General features: G+C 42.5%; 1 protein-coding gene across 3 annotated transcripts in view; it reads left to right on the top strand.

Moving 5' to 3' along the window:
- Positions 1–14,238, top strand: part of LOC133564383 (inactive dipeptidyl peptidase 10-like) — a 146,178-nt gene that overhangs the window by 66,532 nt on the left and 65,408 nt on the right. For all 3 annotated transcript variants that reach the window (XR_009809276.1, XM_061918639.1, XM_061918638.1), the window contains exon 10: positions 4,121–4,275. Coding sequence is in view for 2 of the 3 variants with exons in the window: in XM_061918639.1 (XP_061774623.1) it covers positions 4,121–4,275 (155 nt within the window). In the remaining variant the exon portion in view is untranslated. The remainder of the gene's footprint in view (positions 1–4,120; positions 4,276–14,238) is intronic.

The following is a 14,238-nucleotide window of genomic DNA, read 5'->3' as shown; positions in this document are numbered from 1 at the left end:
TATGTTTGAAAATAGTACAATAGAAGTGACTGCTGTTATTTGATTATTAAAATAACATATTTAACTTATCATTATGACCGGCTTGGGACAGGTGTGTGTGAGGCTGGTGTGGCGACAGTGTACATGATGTTGCTCACTGTGCTCCATTGAATGCTCAGGGAGTTTGTGTTTGCTCACACACGTGAAAAATTAGGAGAAACATTAGCCCACGATGAATTTTGTGATCACAAGCAAACTTTAGCAGGGTTACGATTGTCACGCGTTCGGCGCACTTGTTGCGCGGAGTTGCCACTTCGTGGATGCACACACTACCAGTCAGCAGGATTGCAGGTAAGAATATGTTTTAATATAATAAAACAAAAGAGCACTGGTGCAAAAAAGGAGAAAAACAAAGCGCGTGCCAATGCACGGAAAGCTAATGCTAAAAACGTAGCAGGAAACAGAAAACATTAAACGACGTGCCACACGCACGTGAAGCTAAGGCGGAACTTAGCACACAATAATCGAGGGCAGAAGGATACAAAACGTGACGTGTTGCGAAAAGCAAGTAATGGACCGAGGACGAACTGAGGAATCAGGTGGGCTTAAATACACAAATGATAATCAACAACAGGTGTGACAGGAGCCCGTGAGGAGGAGCACAAAACGTTGCCATGGTGACTAAACAAACGGGGAAGTGCTCAAACAAGGATCGGCAGAGTCCAGAATTAAACATGAACAAAGACATATAAGCGGCAAAACAATAAACGATCCGCATACCGGATCGTGACAACGATGCCCCTAAAAAGCACAAGTCTGGACACCAAAAAATAGTTGAGAAAAAGACCAGGAGTAGGAAGAGCAGAGCAGGAAACTAGGCCATTAAATAAGTATTTTCTAAGAATGGTGAGAGAGTACCACTACCGAGGGTGGCTAAAACAATAAGCCTTTTTCGATCATTTAATGTCTGTAGTATTACCTTTGATGACGCACAGTCTGGACTCTGGAACTTACGTTAGCTGTCATCTGGCAGCGTTACACTTTGGACAAATCACCAATCACCAGTTCATTAAAAAAAAAGTCGCCAGTTCATTGCAGAGCAACGGTGTGACTGTGCATGTGTGTTACACACACATCACTGTCAGACAGTGTTGCAGTATGCGCCCATCAGAGGCTGAATTGAATTGTATCATGGTGCATTCAAGTTCTACTCAGTAATTAACAATGACTGAGTAACATTATTATTGTTATTATTATTCCTGAGCTGCCACCTTATAGTGGTAGACGTTTGTTGTTTGGTTGGCCTCTGTGCCCTCTGGTCAGGTATCCCAAGACTAACAATTTCTCTGTTGATGCAATTGTTGATGACTGAAGTACTGATATCAACCAAAGCTGCTCATCCCACCCCCTGATTGTAAATAATGTAAACAATTCAATGTATATACTATGATGAATAACCTGTGTGATGACTGTATAATGCTGATAGTATATATTTGCACCATGAATTGATTAACGTGCACCTCGACTTAAACAAATTGAAAAACTTATTCGGGTGTTACCATTTAGTGGTCAATTGTACGGAATATGTACTGAACTGTGCAATCTACTAATAAAAGTATCAATCAATCAGAAAACAGGTTCTAGGTGATGGACCAGACAGAGAGCAGCTCAAAGACCTCTCTGAAAAGACAAAATCAAGGACCCAGATTTTCCTCGCTCTGACACGGTTCACCAGGGCCCCCCTTTGGAGCCAGGTCTGAAAGTAGGGCTAGGTGGTGAGCGCCTCGTGGTCGAGCCTGGGTCCATGGGGCCCAAAAGCCTAAAGAGACAACGTGGATCCCCCCTCCAATGGGCTCACAATTCATAGGAGGTGGCATAGAGGCTGGGTGCAATGTGGGCCATTGACTGTCCGATTCTCGCCTACAGAAGCAAGCTACTGGAAAGTAACATCGCTGGGGGAAAGAGCCTGAGCTGATGCGCGACATAGACACGTTCCGACTGGCTCTAGTCAGATTGAAGAGAAGTGAAGTGAATTATATTTATATACCACTTTTCTCTAGTGACTAAAACGCTTTACATAGTGTAACCCATTATCCAAGTTACATTTAAACCAGTGTGGGTGGTGCTGGGAGCAGGTGGGTAAAATATCTTGCCTCAGGACACAACGGCAGTGACTGAGATGACAGAAGCGGGGATTGAACCTGGAATCCATAAGTTGCCGGCAGGTCTTCTCTACCGACTGAGCCACACCGGCTTTGACGCACAGCAATCGCCTGGTGGCTCATAGACGGTATTGTGGAGTTTAACCTAGTAGACTAGAGGGTAGCTTTCTTCCGCTTACAGGTGCAGTTCAGAGTACCCGCCCTTTTTGGATTTACAAGTGTGAATACTATACAGTGCTTCCCCAGGGGATTCCCTTGTTCTACTGGGGGACTTCAACGCTCACATTGGCAATGACAGTCAAACCTGGAGAGGCATGATTAGCAGAAATGTTCGCCGGTATCTAAACCTGAGTGGTGTTTTGTTATAGGACATTTGTGCTACTCACATTTAATCCGTAACGAACACTATGTTTAAACATAGGGGCGTCCATATGTACAATTGGCACAAGGACACCCTGGGTCGTAGTCAATGATCGACGTTGTGGTTGTGTCATTGGATTTGCAGTCTTATGTTTAGGCCACTTGGTTGAAGAGAGTTTTGGAGCATTCCACCGATCACCACCTGGCGGTGAGTTTGCTCCGATGGTGGGAAAGGATGGCAGTCAGATCTGGCAGGCCCAAACACGTTGTGAGGGTCTGCTGAGAGTCTCTGGTCAGAGAGTTTCAATTCCCACCTCCAGAAGAACTTTGAACATGTCACAAGGGAGGTGGTGGTTTCTCTCTTTAACAAGGAGAACTAGAGGGTGTGTTCCAACTATCATGGAATCACACTATACAGTCTTCCCAGTCTATTCAGGTGTACTGAAGATGAGGCTACGCTGCATATTCAAACCTCGGATTCAGAAGGAGCAGTGTGGTTTTCGTCCTGGTCCTGGAACTGTGGACCGGCTCTATACTCTCGGCAGGATCTTCTAGGGTGCATAGGTGTTTGCCCAACCAGTCAACATGTGCTTTATGGACTTGGAGAAGACATTCAATCATGTCCCTCGAGAAATATTGTAGGGATTGCTAGGAGGGTATGGGGTATCGCACTGCCTGATTCTGACTGTCCGTTCCCTGTATGATCGTTGTCAGAGCTTGGTCCGCATTGCTGGCAGTAATCCGTTTCCAGTGAGGGTTGGACTCCACCAGGGCTGCCCTTTGTCACCGATTCTAATAATATATTTTATGGACAGAATTTTTAAGGGCAGTCAGGGCGGTGAGAAGATCTGGTTTGGTGACTGCATGATTAGGTCTTCGCTTTTTGCAGATGTGGTCCTTTCGGCTTCATCTGAACAGAATCTTCAGCTCTTATGTGATCGGTTCACAGCCGACTGCAAAGCGACTGGGATGAGGATTAGCTCCTCCAAATCCGGGTCCATGTTTCTCACCCGGAAAAGTGTGGAGTGGGGAGGAAATCTTGACCCATGTGGAGGAGTTCAAGTGCCTCTGAGTGGTGTTCACGAGTGAGGGAAGAGTGGAGACTGACAGGTGGATTGCTGCAGCGTCTGCAGTGATGCGGACCTAGCAATGATCTGTTGCGGTGAAAATGGAGTTTAGCCGGAAGGCAAAGCTCTCAATTTACTGATCGATCTAGGTTCCTATCGTCACCTATGGTCATGAGCTATGGGTTATGATCGAAAAGACACGATCCTGGGTAAAAACGGCCGAAATGAGTTTCCTCTGTTAAGTGGCGGAGCTCTGTCTTAGAAATAGGGTGAGAAGTTCTGTCAGGTCGGTAGGAGCTTGAGGAAACGACTACCACAACTATTCGACCCAAACGGAACACACCATCAAGAACTCTTAAAAACAACAACATTAAATGTGGCAACGAATGGGGTAGAGAGGCCCACACCTTTTAAAGGGCCCAGAATTTCGAGGAACGGCCATGATTAGAATACTACATGTCCGTCTAATATTCACACTTTTACTTATAGTAATGCAATTCACTATTTATCTTCTGACTCCTGTTTCACTTTCATTTCGTCTTTGTTTTCCAGAGGAGGTTTTGCACTCTCAGGCAGCTCACTGGTGGTCACCTGACGGCTCAAGACTGGCCTACCTGACAATTAATGACTCGCTGGTGCCAAAGATGCTACTGCCCTCTTATTTAGGCTCGCTGTACCCCCGGGGTCAAGAGTATGCGTACCCTAAGGTGAGAATTCACTGTCCACACAATCCAGTATAAACCACAGTAGTTCATTGATTCACTTCAGAGCTATACTAACTTGTGCCTGCTACTTATTATTATCATTAATATGAGGTTTTTTTCAAACATAATCATGCTGAGCTATTTTCTTTTACATATTTTTTACATTCAGTCTCTGTTAACAAATAAAATTACCATAAACATGGCGGCTTGTTTATCAGGGAGGAAACTTACACATTTAAATACATTTGATTTACTACTGAATACACTATACCTTAGTCCATTAAGAAGGCCTACACCTCTCATCCCTGCTGCATCTTGATACTACACAGTTGCTATGACTACCACTGCACACTACTTGTGAATGTCAATTTTGTTCTTGTTTAATTCATGGAAGCACCTCCTTGCTCCCTTTAGAAGAGGGATGGATATTGTGGAAACGTTTCACTCATATGGAAAGAGTTTTAAGGCATTTTATGAGACAGTTCTCAGTTCTCATCTCAATGTGCATGTGTCTCAAACACGAATGTTAAATGTTTGTTTCATGTATAGACAAAGCAGAAACAACAACATGTAACACTATATGTAATCTTTATTGCTCAAATCATACAATTGTCATCCGACTGCATAGCTCAGACTTACTTCTGTTACCTGTGTAGTGCTAAGACCTCTGGGTAATTAAAATTTATTTTTTTAGTGTACATGTATGTATATTTTTTAATCCTAGTTCACATGTATTTGTACATGTATTTGTAAATGTAAAGAGGCAGCATTTACATGACAAATATGTTGAAATGTGATGTTGTACATATACATGTAGGAGTTTTGAGTCATTTCTGAGAATTCCTATTGACAGCTTGCTGGGGGATAAGTATCTAAAACACTAGTTCAAAGCGGTTACCAGGCAATCTGAAGCTATACGGAGATCAGGTTGTGGTGGCAAGAAATACTTCAATAATGAATCAAGCTAAATATGTTCTGCACCAAAAATCAATCCATATTGTCTTCTGCTCACTAGTGTTAACTGTGCGAGTTAGATAGATAGATGGATGGATGGATGGATGGATGGATGGATGGATGGATGGATGGATGAATGGATGGATGGATAGATAGATAGATAGATAGATAGATAGATAGATAGATAGATAGATAGATAGATAGATAGATAGATAGATAGATAGATAGATAGATAGATAGATAGATGGATAGTACTTTATTGATTCCTTCAAGAGAGTTCCTTTAGGAAAATTAAAAATCCAGCAGCAGTGTACAGAGTTGAGATCAATTTAAAAAGTAAATAATGGGAGTATAAATGGAAAAAAAATCAAGAAATATTACAATAAGTATAAAAATAAAAAGCAACAATGTGAATTGAAATATAACTGTAAAATAAGAACATAACAAGAGAAACTAGGCAGAGTTAGTGTGTAGACTATAGTTGCAGCTATCAAATATTATAGTAATCGAGTATCCTATTGAATATCCCAATTGATTATCATATTTTTGCTTTAAAATAAAATAAAACAAAAATGTTGTCCTGTCCAGCTTCTCAGGCAAATAATATTGTTGATGTAGATGTCCATATTTACTGTTCAAGTTTACTTTACAAAAGAGAAGTGTAGGATACTTCTCTTTTTGCCTTATTTGTATTTTGACTTTATTAAATGGATTTATATTAATATTTAGTGCAGCCTAAGGCCATGTCCACACAAACATAGAAAGTTTCAAAAACACATATTTGGGGTTAAAACAATCTCCATCCACACTAGTGTCAAAACTGTCTATGTATACACACAAACGCATACACTTGTTGTCATGCACATTTTGTCCAATCAGAAGCCTGAAAAACGCAACAATATCTGACTTGGTGGTATTACACCTCCTTTTATGTTCATTTTGATTGACTTTAGATGTACAATGACACGTACATTATCTTTAAAACCTGCCTGCACGTACACACAGAGTCCTGGGAACATTATCAAAGAGCGAATGCACGCCTGTGCTGCTGAAAAACAACGCTCAGAATTATAAAATGTTCAGCAACATGGTGATGTATTATATGCAGTGAAGTCTACATTATTTATAAAATCAGCGCGCACTAACGAAACCTTTTTGTGTGTTTAAGTGCCTATTTAAAGCACGCGGACGTGTGTGTACCGATACAAAACTCTTGTGGAACTATACAGCATTTAATCATCGATATAGTGATATGATATATGTGTATTAAAGTTTATATTGTTTTTAACATCAGTACACATACAAGGAAGATGCTATTTTTTAGTTGTTTGGTCACTTTTTACGCGCGAGCACGATCGTGCCTGGTTTTATCTACAATAATGGACGCAAGACGTGTAACTTTAGGATTTGTCGTTAAACAAGGACTAAAAACATAAAATAATGTTGCACATTTCTTATGAAACGAAGCAAAAAGTCTTGCTTGTCAAAGTTGTCCCATCAGATAAATGTTCCACAGCGATCATATCCAAAACAGCTGACTGTCATTAGCGCTGGCGGTGGTCTCGCAAAGCTCATTTTGATGTGTCTTTTTAATTAATATTGAATTAAAATAGCAGCATGTTTACGTTCAAACATACATTAAGTCATCTTATAGTGTGTTTAAAGGCAGCGAGGCAGTGTTGTTGAGTTTGAAAGCAACAGCGCACAACCGTAACGTCATCACAAGTCTCCACTAAGCGGTGAGTTTTGGATTTTTACACCACGGCCAGCGTTTGCAAAAGTCTGCGTTTTTCAGGAAAAAAGTATGCGTCTGCGTTTGGACAAGAGGCCTAAACACAGTTACGAGTATGCGATTATTAAGTATCTGTGTTTGTGAGGAAATGGCCTTAACGAGGCAAAATGCCGTAAAAAAATCGTTTCAGCTCTGGTGTAGACATATAGGTAAATAAATGCAAAAGTATGCTTCATTTACTAATGTAGTTCCAAAAATGGTCAGTTAGAATATTACATAATGTTGGCAGGGGTGGAGAATGGTGTAGTGTAAAATATGTTGTGCTCTTATAACTGACTTTATTTTGACTCTCACATTTCACTTTACGGCATGGAAATAATTTACAAGTGGATCGCTGACCACGATATTGCCAATATTTACCCAGAATACACTTGGAGTCGGCTTCACGGTGGCAGAGGGGTTAGTGCGTCTGCCTCACAATACGGAGGTCCAGGCTCGGGGTCTTTCTGTGTGGAGTTTGCATGTTCTCCCCGTGAATGCGTGGGTTCCGTCCGGGTACTCCGGCTTCCTCCCACTTCCAAAAACATGCACGTGGGGATAGGTTGATTGGCAACATTAAATTGGCCCTAGTGTGTGAATGTGAGTGTGAATGTTGTCTGTCTATCTGTGTTGGCCCTGCAATAAGGTTGCGACTTGTCCAGGGTGTACCCCGCCTTCCGCCCGATTGTAGCTGAGATAGGCGCCAGCGCCCCCCGCGACCCCAAATGGGAATAAGCGGTAGAAAATGGATGGATGGATGGGCACTTGGAGTCTAAGTGTATTCTGGGTAAAATCGTCATCAACCGTCCACCACCTAACTTAATCAGTCCCTTGGAAACAGACAGTACGGTGAGACGAGCGGTGAGCATTTTCTTGAAGTTAACATGAGTGGATTTTACCTATAGTAGACATAAGAGTGGAGTAGCAAGGAAAAAGAGAAAAGACAACAAAGAAAGCCAAAATACAAAAACTTGACACATATTTTGTTCTCCTGATGGAGATGAACCTGACATGGTTGTTGACAGCGATTCATGCCGACCAAATGCGGCCATCAGGGAGCCACATTTTTAGGTAGCAATTAAATCCGAACAATTACTATACTACACTAAAATGTATGAATGCGAGTTAGTTGTAAATAGAATAGAATAGAAAGTACTTTATTGATCCCTGGGGGGAATTCAGCACCACAGTTTGCTCACAATAGACAATAATACTAATAAATTATATAATTTATATCATTTATTAAAAATGTAATATATAATATATGAATACGATAAATATATTCTACATATATTCTGCATTTAAGTGCATATGTGCATTATACAGTCTGATGGCTGTCGGTATGAAGGACCTCCTGTGTCATTCCGTGTTGCATTTTGGGAGTCTGAGCCTTCCACTGAACGTGCGCTTCTCTCCGCAAGGTCCTAGTGTAGAGAGTGGTAGGTGTTGTCCATAATGGCTAGGAGCTTTGCTAGACTTCTTCTCTCCGACACCTCTGCCAGAGAGTCTAGCTCCACTCCCACCACGCTACTGGCCTTCTTTACCAGCTTGTCCAGTCTGTTTGCGTCCCTTATTCATAATAATATTATTGTAGAAGCCCAGTGCCCCATCCACCTATAGCTTAAAACAATGTCCGTTTTTTCTTTCTCAGCTAGCGCCGGTGATCTTAGGGACTAAGAATTTGCGACTTGCTCCAGGCTAGAGCAAGACCTGGTGCTTGACGAGCAGTCACCCGACTCAACCGTGCTGGACACTGGAAATTAAAACAGCAAGTCTCCTCACACTGCAGGTGAAACGCAGACCGTGGATAATAAAAACCCTTCTCTGGAATGGCCAATTTTACTTCAAACATCCAGGACACCGATATTAAAAGATATATCATTGAGATGGGCCCATGCAGACCCAAAGCTCAATTTCCCACTGATAGTGACAAACAGTGTTTTTCAAAAAGTTAATACAACTCTATCACTAAAGTTGAGATGAAACTTCCCTCAAATTAAACTGCTGTGAGACTTTCTGTATTTTTGCCAAACAAAATGCATAATCGAACGGAATAAGAGACTGGAACCATGTTTATGTCAAACTTGAAAAGCATAAATCCACGCAAATACATCTTGCTGCATGCATAATCCACCAGCAGTGGAAACTCAAAAGCACAATAGACACTAAAATGGAGAGGAATGTGCATAATGCAGCCTTGCTTTGGAAACAGGTCATGTAGTGCATTGTAAATGTTACAAATGCTGGCAACTGAGTTGTTGTTTTTTTCCCTTGGCCTCAGTCTGGACCCCCCTCCAGGGCTCAGGCATAGACTGATTTTTTTATTTTATTTTATTTTAATCTACTATTTTTTTTCTCCCATTCCCCTCCACCCCCCACCCACTTGTTTACCTGTATCTCACCTTTTTTGTACGGGGCGCTGGAAGCCGGCAAACCCGTCAGCGATCCTGTTCTGTCTCCCTGTAATGTTTGTCTGATCTTGAATGGGATTGTGCTAAAAATGTTAATTTTCCTGAAAGAACTCTCCTGAAGAAATAAATAAAGTACTATCTAATCTAATCCAATCGAACTTTTTGTCAATAATCAAGTTATTAGCTCGCTACGACCCTGTTTTTAACAAGCTAATCAACGGACCAGAAGGGTCAGTGAAATACCTAAATCACCTGATTCAAGATGAGATTATTAACATTTTATCTCAACATGTAAAAGCTGACATGGCAAATACACCAAGGCAAATACACCAAGGCCTATTGTATTCTACTACCATGGACACAACACAAAATTTGTCAAAGATAGACCAGCTGAGTCAGGTGTACTGTTTCATAACTGCTGTTAATAATGACAGGCATATTGCAACAGATATGAAGTCTTTTGGGGTTTTGAAGTGACTGCAGGCTCATTAGTGTCAGAGCTTGAAAACTAAATTCTGGGCTGTATAGAGAAAAACGGATACATTTGTCAAAATGGCGCGAATAGGGCTATGATGCGGCTGGGAATGTGAGCGCTGTATATTCAGGCCTAGAGGCAAGTATAAGAGAGAAGAAGCCCCTTACCCGTTATGTTGATTGTGCTACTCATAATCTTAATCTAGCTGTCAACACCTGTTGACTATTTTACTGGAGTGAATCAGTTCTATGACACTATAAAGGACCTGTACAACATTTTTGGTCCGAGTATCAAACAGTTGAATTGAATTGTATTTATATGGCGCTTTTTCTCCAAAAGCTCAAAGCACTTCACATAGTGAAACCCATTTTCTACGTCCTTTTAAGCTACATTTATTCATTTATTCATTTACAATTTGTGCGATTGAAGAACTCCTACATTCCGCAATCCATCCAGCTAAACAATCACTTGACATATAGCAATAGATGATATTTGTCTCTTACCTGACAGCTTCTATGTTAGCTACCTCTCTTTGTTTATAGTGTACATTTTCTGCTGGAACTACTCTTTATCTTATGCTGCCCTTTTTTTTTTGCTGTAGCTGTTACATATACAGTAATATTGTACTGGATAATTGGGATTTGTTATATATTGTATATATTATATAAAAATATAATATAATAAAATAATACAATACATCAATATATATTATATATTGTATATATAACATGTAAATATGACCTCTATGTTATATTTTATATTGTTACTATGGCAATTTTTTTGTCTTCTTTATATCTTTCGTTTTTGCCCTCTTTTTGTGCCCTTGTGTGCATTATCATCCATCCATCCATCCATTTTCTTCCGCTTATCTGAGGTCGGGTCACAGAGGCAGCAGGAAGCCCAGACTTTCCTCTCCCCTGCCACTTTATTCAGCTCTTCCCGGGGGATCCCGAGGCATTCCGAGGCCAGCCAAGAGACATAGTCTTCCCATTGTGTCCTGGGTCTTCCTCGTGGCCTCCTACCGGTTGGACGTGCCCTAAACACCTCCCTAGGGAGGCATTCGGGTGGCATCCTAACCAGATGCTCGAACCATCTCATCTGGCTCCGCTCGATGTGGAGGAGCAGCGGCTTAACTTTGAGCCCCTCTCAGATGACAGAGCTTCTCACCCTATCTCTAAGGGAGAGCCCCGCCATCCGGCGGAGGAAACTAATTTCGGCCGCTTGTACCCGTGATCTTATCCTTTCGGTCATGACCCAAAGTTCATGGCCATAGGTGAGGATGGGAACGTAGATCGACCGGTAAATTGAGAGCTTTGCCTTCCGGCTCAGCTCCTTCTTCACCACAACGGATCGGTACAACGTCCGCATTACTGAAGATGCCGCACCGATCCGCCTGTCGATCTCACGATCCACTCTTCCCTCACTCGTGAACAAGACTCCTAGATACTTGAACTCCTCCACTTGGGGGAGGGTCTCCGCCCCAACCCGTAGATGGAACTCCACCCTTTTCCGGGCAAGAACCATGGACTCGGACTTGGAGGTGCTGATTTTCATTCCGGTCGCTTCACACTCGGAGAGCTGAAGATCTTGGCCGGATGAAGCCATCAGGACCACATCATCTGCAAAAAGCAGAGACCTAATCCCGCGGCCACCAAACCGGAACCCCTGAACGCCTTGACTGCGTCTAGAAATTCTGTCCATAAAAGTTATGAACAGAATCGGTGACAAAGGGCAGCCTTGGCAGAGTCCAATCCTCACTGGAAACGTGTCCGACTTACTGCTGGCAATGCGGACCAAGCTCTGACACTGATTGTACAGGGAGCGAACAGCCACAATCAGACAGTCCAATACCCCATACTCTCCGAGCACTCCCCACAGGACTTCCCGAGGGGACACGGTCGAATGCCTTCTCCAAGTCCACAAAGCACATGTAGACTGGTTGGGCAAACTCCCATGCAGCCTCAAGAACCCTGCCGAGAGTATAGAGCTGGTCCACAGTTCCACGACCAGGACGAAAACCACACTGAGGGGTGTGATCCCACGATAGTTGGAACACATCCTCCGGTCCTCCTTCTTAAAGAGAGGGACCACCACCCCGCGTTGCCAATCCAGAGGTACCGCCTCTGATGTCCACGCGATGCTGCAGAGTCTTGTCATCCAAGACAGCCCCACAGCATCCAAAGCCTTAAAGAACTCTGGGCGGATCTCATCCACTCCCGGGGTCCTGTCTTTTCAATCCTTTGTAACTGAGCTACTGTTTGGAACAATTTACCTTGTGGATCACTAAAGTTAGTCCAAGTCAATGTCTAATATCTAAGTCTAATTTAAACCGGTGTGGGTGGCACTGAGTGGGTAAAGCCCAAGGACAAAACAGCAGTGACAAGGATGGCGGAAGCAGTAATCAAACCTGAAACCCTCAAGTTGCTGGCACGGCTCCCACATGCTGGGCATCTTGACATGATTTACTTTTTGCGTTAAAGGACATATATGGAGACATTAAAAAAGCACTTGTCAAAATATCCCTGACTGGTGAAAATAGTCTCTAGAATGTCATAAACATTGTTTTTTTATATTTTTGTTCAAAATGCAAACTAAAATTATTGGATGTATAAACGCTGCCTCACAGTTGCTGGAAGCGAAGGACGCGGCTATTCTAAAAGCATTTAGTATTTTGCAAACGTGTTTTGAAGGAGTTTAGAGAGCAATTTAATGAGGCCAAGTGTACCACTCTTGCTCAAGCCACAACATGGGGAAGTCAAACACATTTAGTTCAGTGCCACTCTGATGAACTTTCTAAAGACAGCCGCCACACTTATGCAGACAGCAACTTTCGATTGAACGTTCACAGTGCTTGTCTTGACATGATCATCCATCAACTATTCCAAAGATTTATCAATCTAAATGGAACTGTGAATATGTTCGAGGCAATTCACCCCAACATAAGCAGGAGATGAAAAGTTACACCAACCTGCACTGCGGCTTAGTGGGCACTACAGTCGGGACATCGCCCAAGCTTCCCTGGCCAGCTGCTTTGTCTTAGAGCCTCTTTCAGCGACCAGATACCAAATGAAAAATATGTTGCGGATCCGGCTAAAATTCCCCATGTCAATCTTACAGCAGTATCTTCAACATTCTGTGAGGTTTGTACCTCCCTCATTTTATTTGTGTCTTTTCCTGTGACAGCAACCTCTGAGTGCTCATTCTCTATGTTAAAACTAATTAGAAAACACTTGAGGAGTACAATGGGACAGGAGAGACTGAGTTAACATCTGTATTGTCCATAGAAAATGTGAGAGCAAAGAAAATGGGTATACAGAGCATTGTGACAGAGTTTGCGGTATGCAAGGCTTGTCGTATGGCCTTCAAATAGTGGTGAGTAGGCCTATAGTACTTTATATAGAAATTGTGTTAGTATATGTGAACAAATGGGCCGTTTTGCCATTTTCACTGAACTCTAACATATAAGCTTCTTGCATAATAAGCTCTCACTATCTGAAATACATTATAGCCACTATGTGGTCGCTATCCGTGGTGCTGAACTGCTTTGACTTCTAATGGTTTTGTTGTTTGGGGCCGTTTAAGATAATGTTTTTGTTGTTTCCTTTGTTATAACGTTTACATCATGTCCGTTTGATAGACTTCAAAATGACATACAGTAGTTACTCTCCATGGTGCTGAAGCTTGTAAGACCTGATGTTGCAGGCATGTTCCATCCATCCATCGATCCACTTTCTTCCGCTTATTCCCTTTGGGGTGGCGGGGGGGGGGGGCGCTGTTGCCTATCTTAGCTACAATCGGGCGTAAGGCGGGGTACACCCTGGACAAGTCGACACAGATGGAAAGACAACATTCACACTCACATTCACACACTAGGGCCAATTTAGTGTTGCCAATCAACCTATCCCCAGGTACATGTCTTTGGAAGTGGGAGGAAGCCGGAGTACCCGGAGGAAACCCACGCATTCACAGGGAGGACATGTAAACTCCACACAGAAAGATCCCGAGCCCGGGATTGAACCCCAGACTACTCAGGACCTTCGTATTGTGAGGCAGACGCACTAATCCCTTTTCCACCGTGAAACCCGCAGGCATGTTTATTTTGTGAAATTATGTTAGAATGATTTTTATTATTTGGGCTTAGGGGGCTCCGCCGTGGGGCCCGCCCATGGCTCTGACTTGTTCCGAAACTGAATGTTGGATATAGAGCAGGGGTGTCAAACTCAAATACAGTGTGGGCCAAAATTTTAAACGGAACAAAGCCGCGGGCCAAGATTGAACAAATTAACCTTTTAATAGGGACCCAAACATGTTTTGCACTAAATATTGAACAAGCAAGGCTTATATAACTTTAGTGA

This window comes from Nerophis ophidion, linkage group LG13 (genome assembly GCF_033978795.1).
Source record: "Nerophis ophidion isolate RoL-2023_Sa linkage group LG13, RoL_Noph_v1.0, whole genome shotgun sequence".
Taxonomy (NCBI): Eukaryota; Metazoa; Chordata; class Actinopteri; order Syngnathiformes; family Syngnathidae; genus Nerophis; species Nerophis ophidion.
Note: the sequence above shows the minus strand (reverse complement) of the source record. Positions and strands in the feature narration are given on the sequence as shown.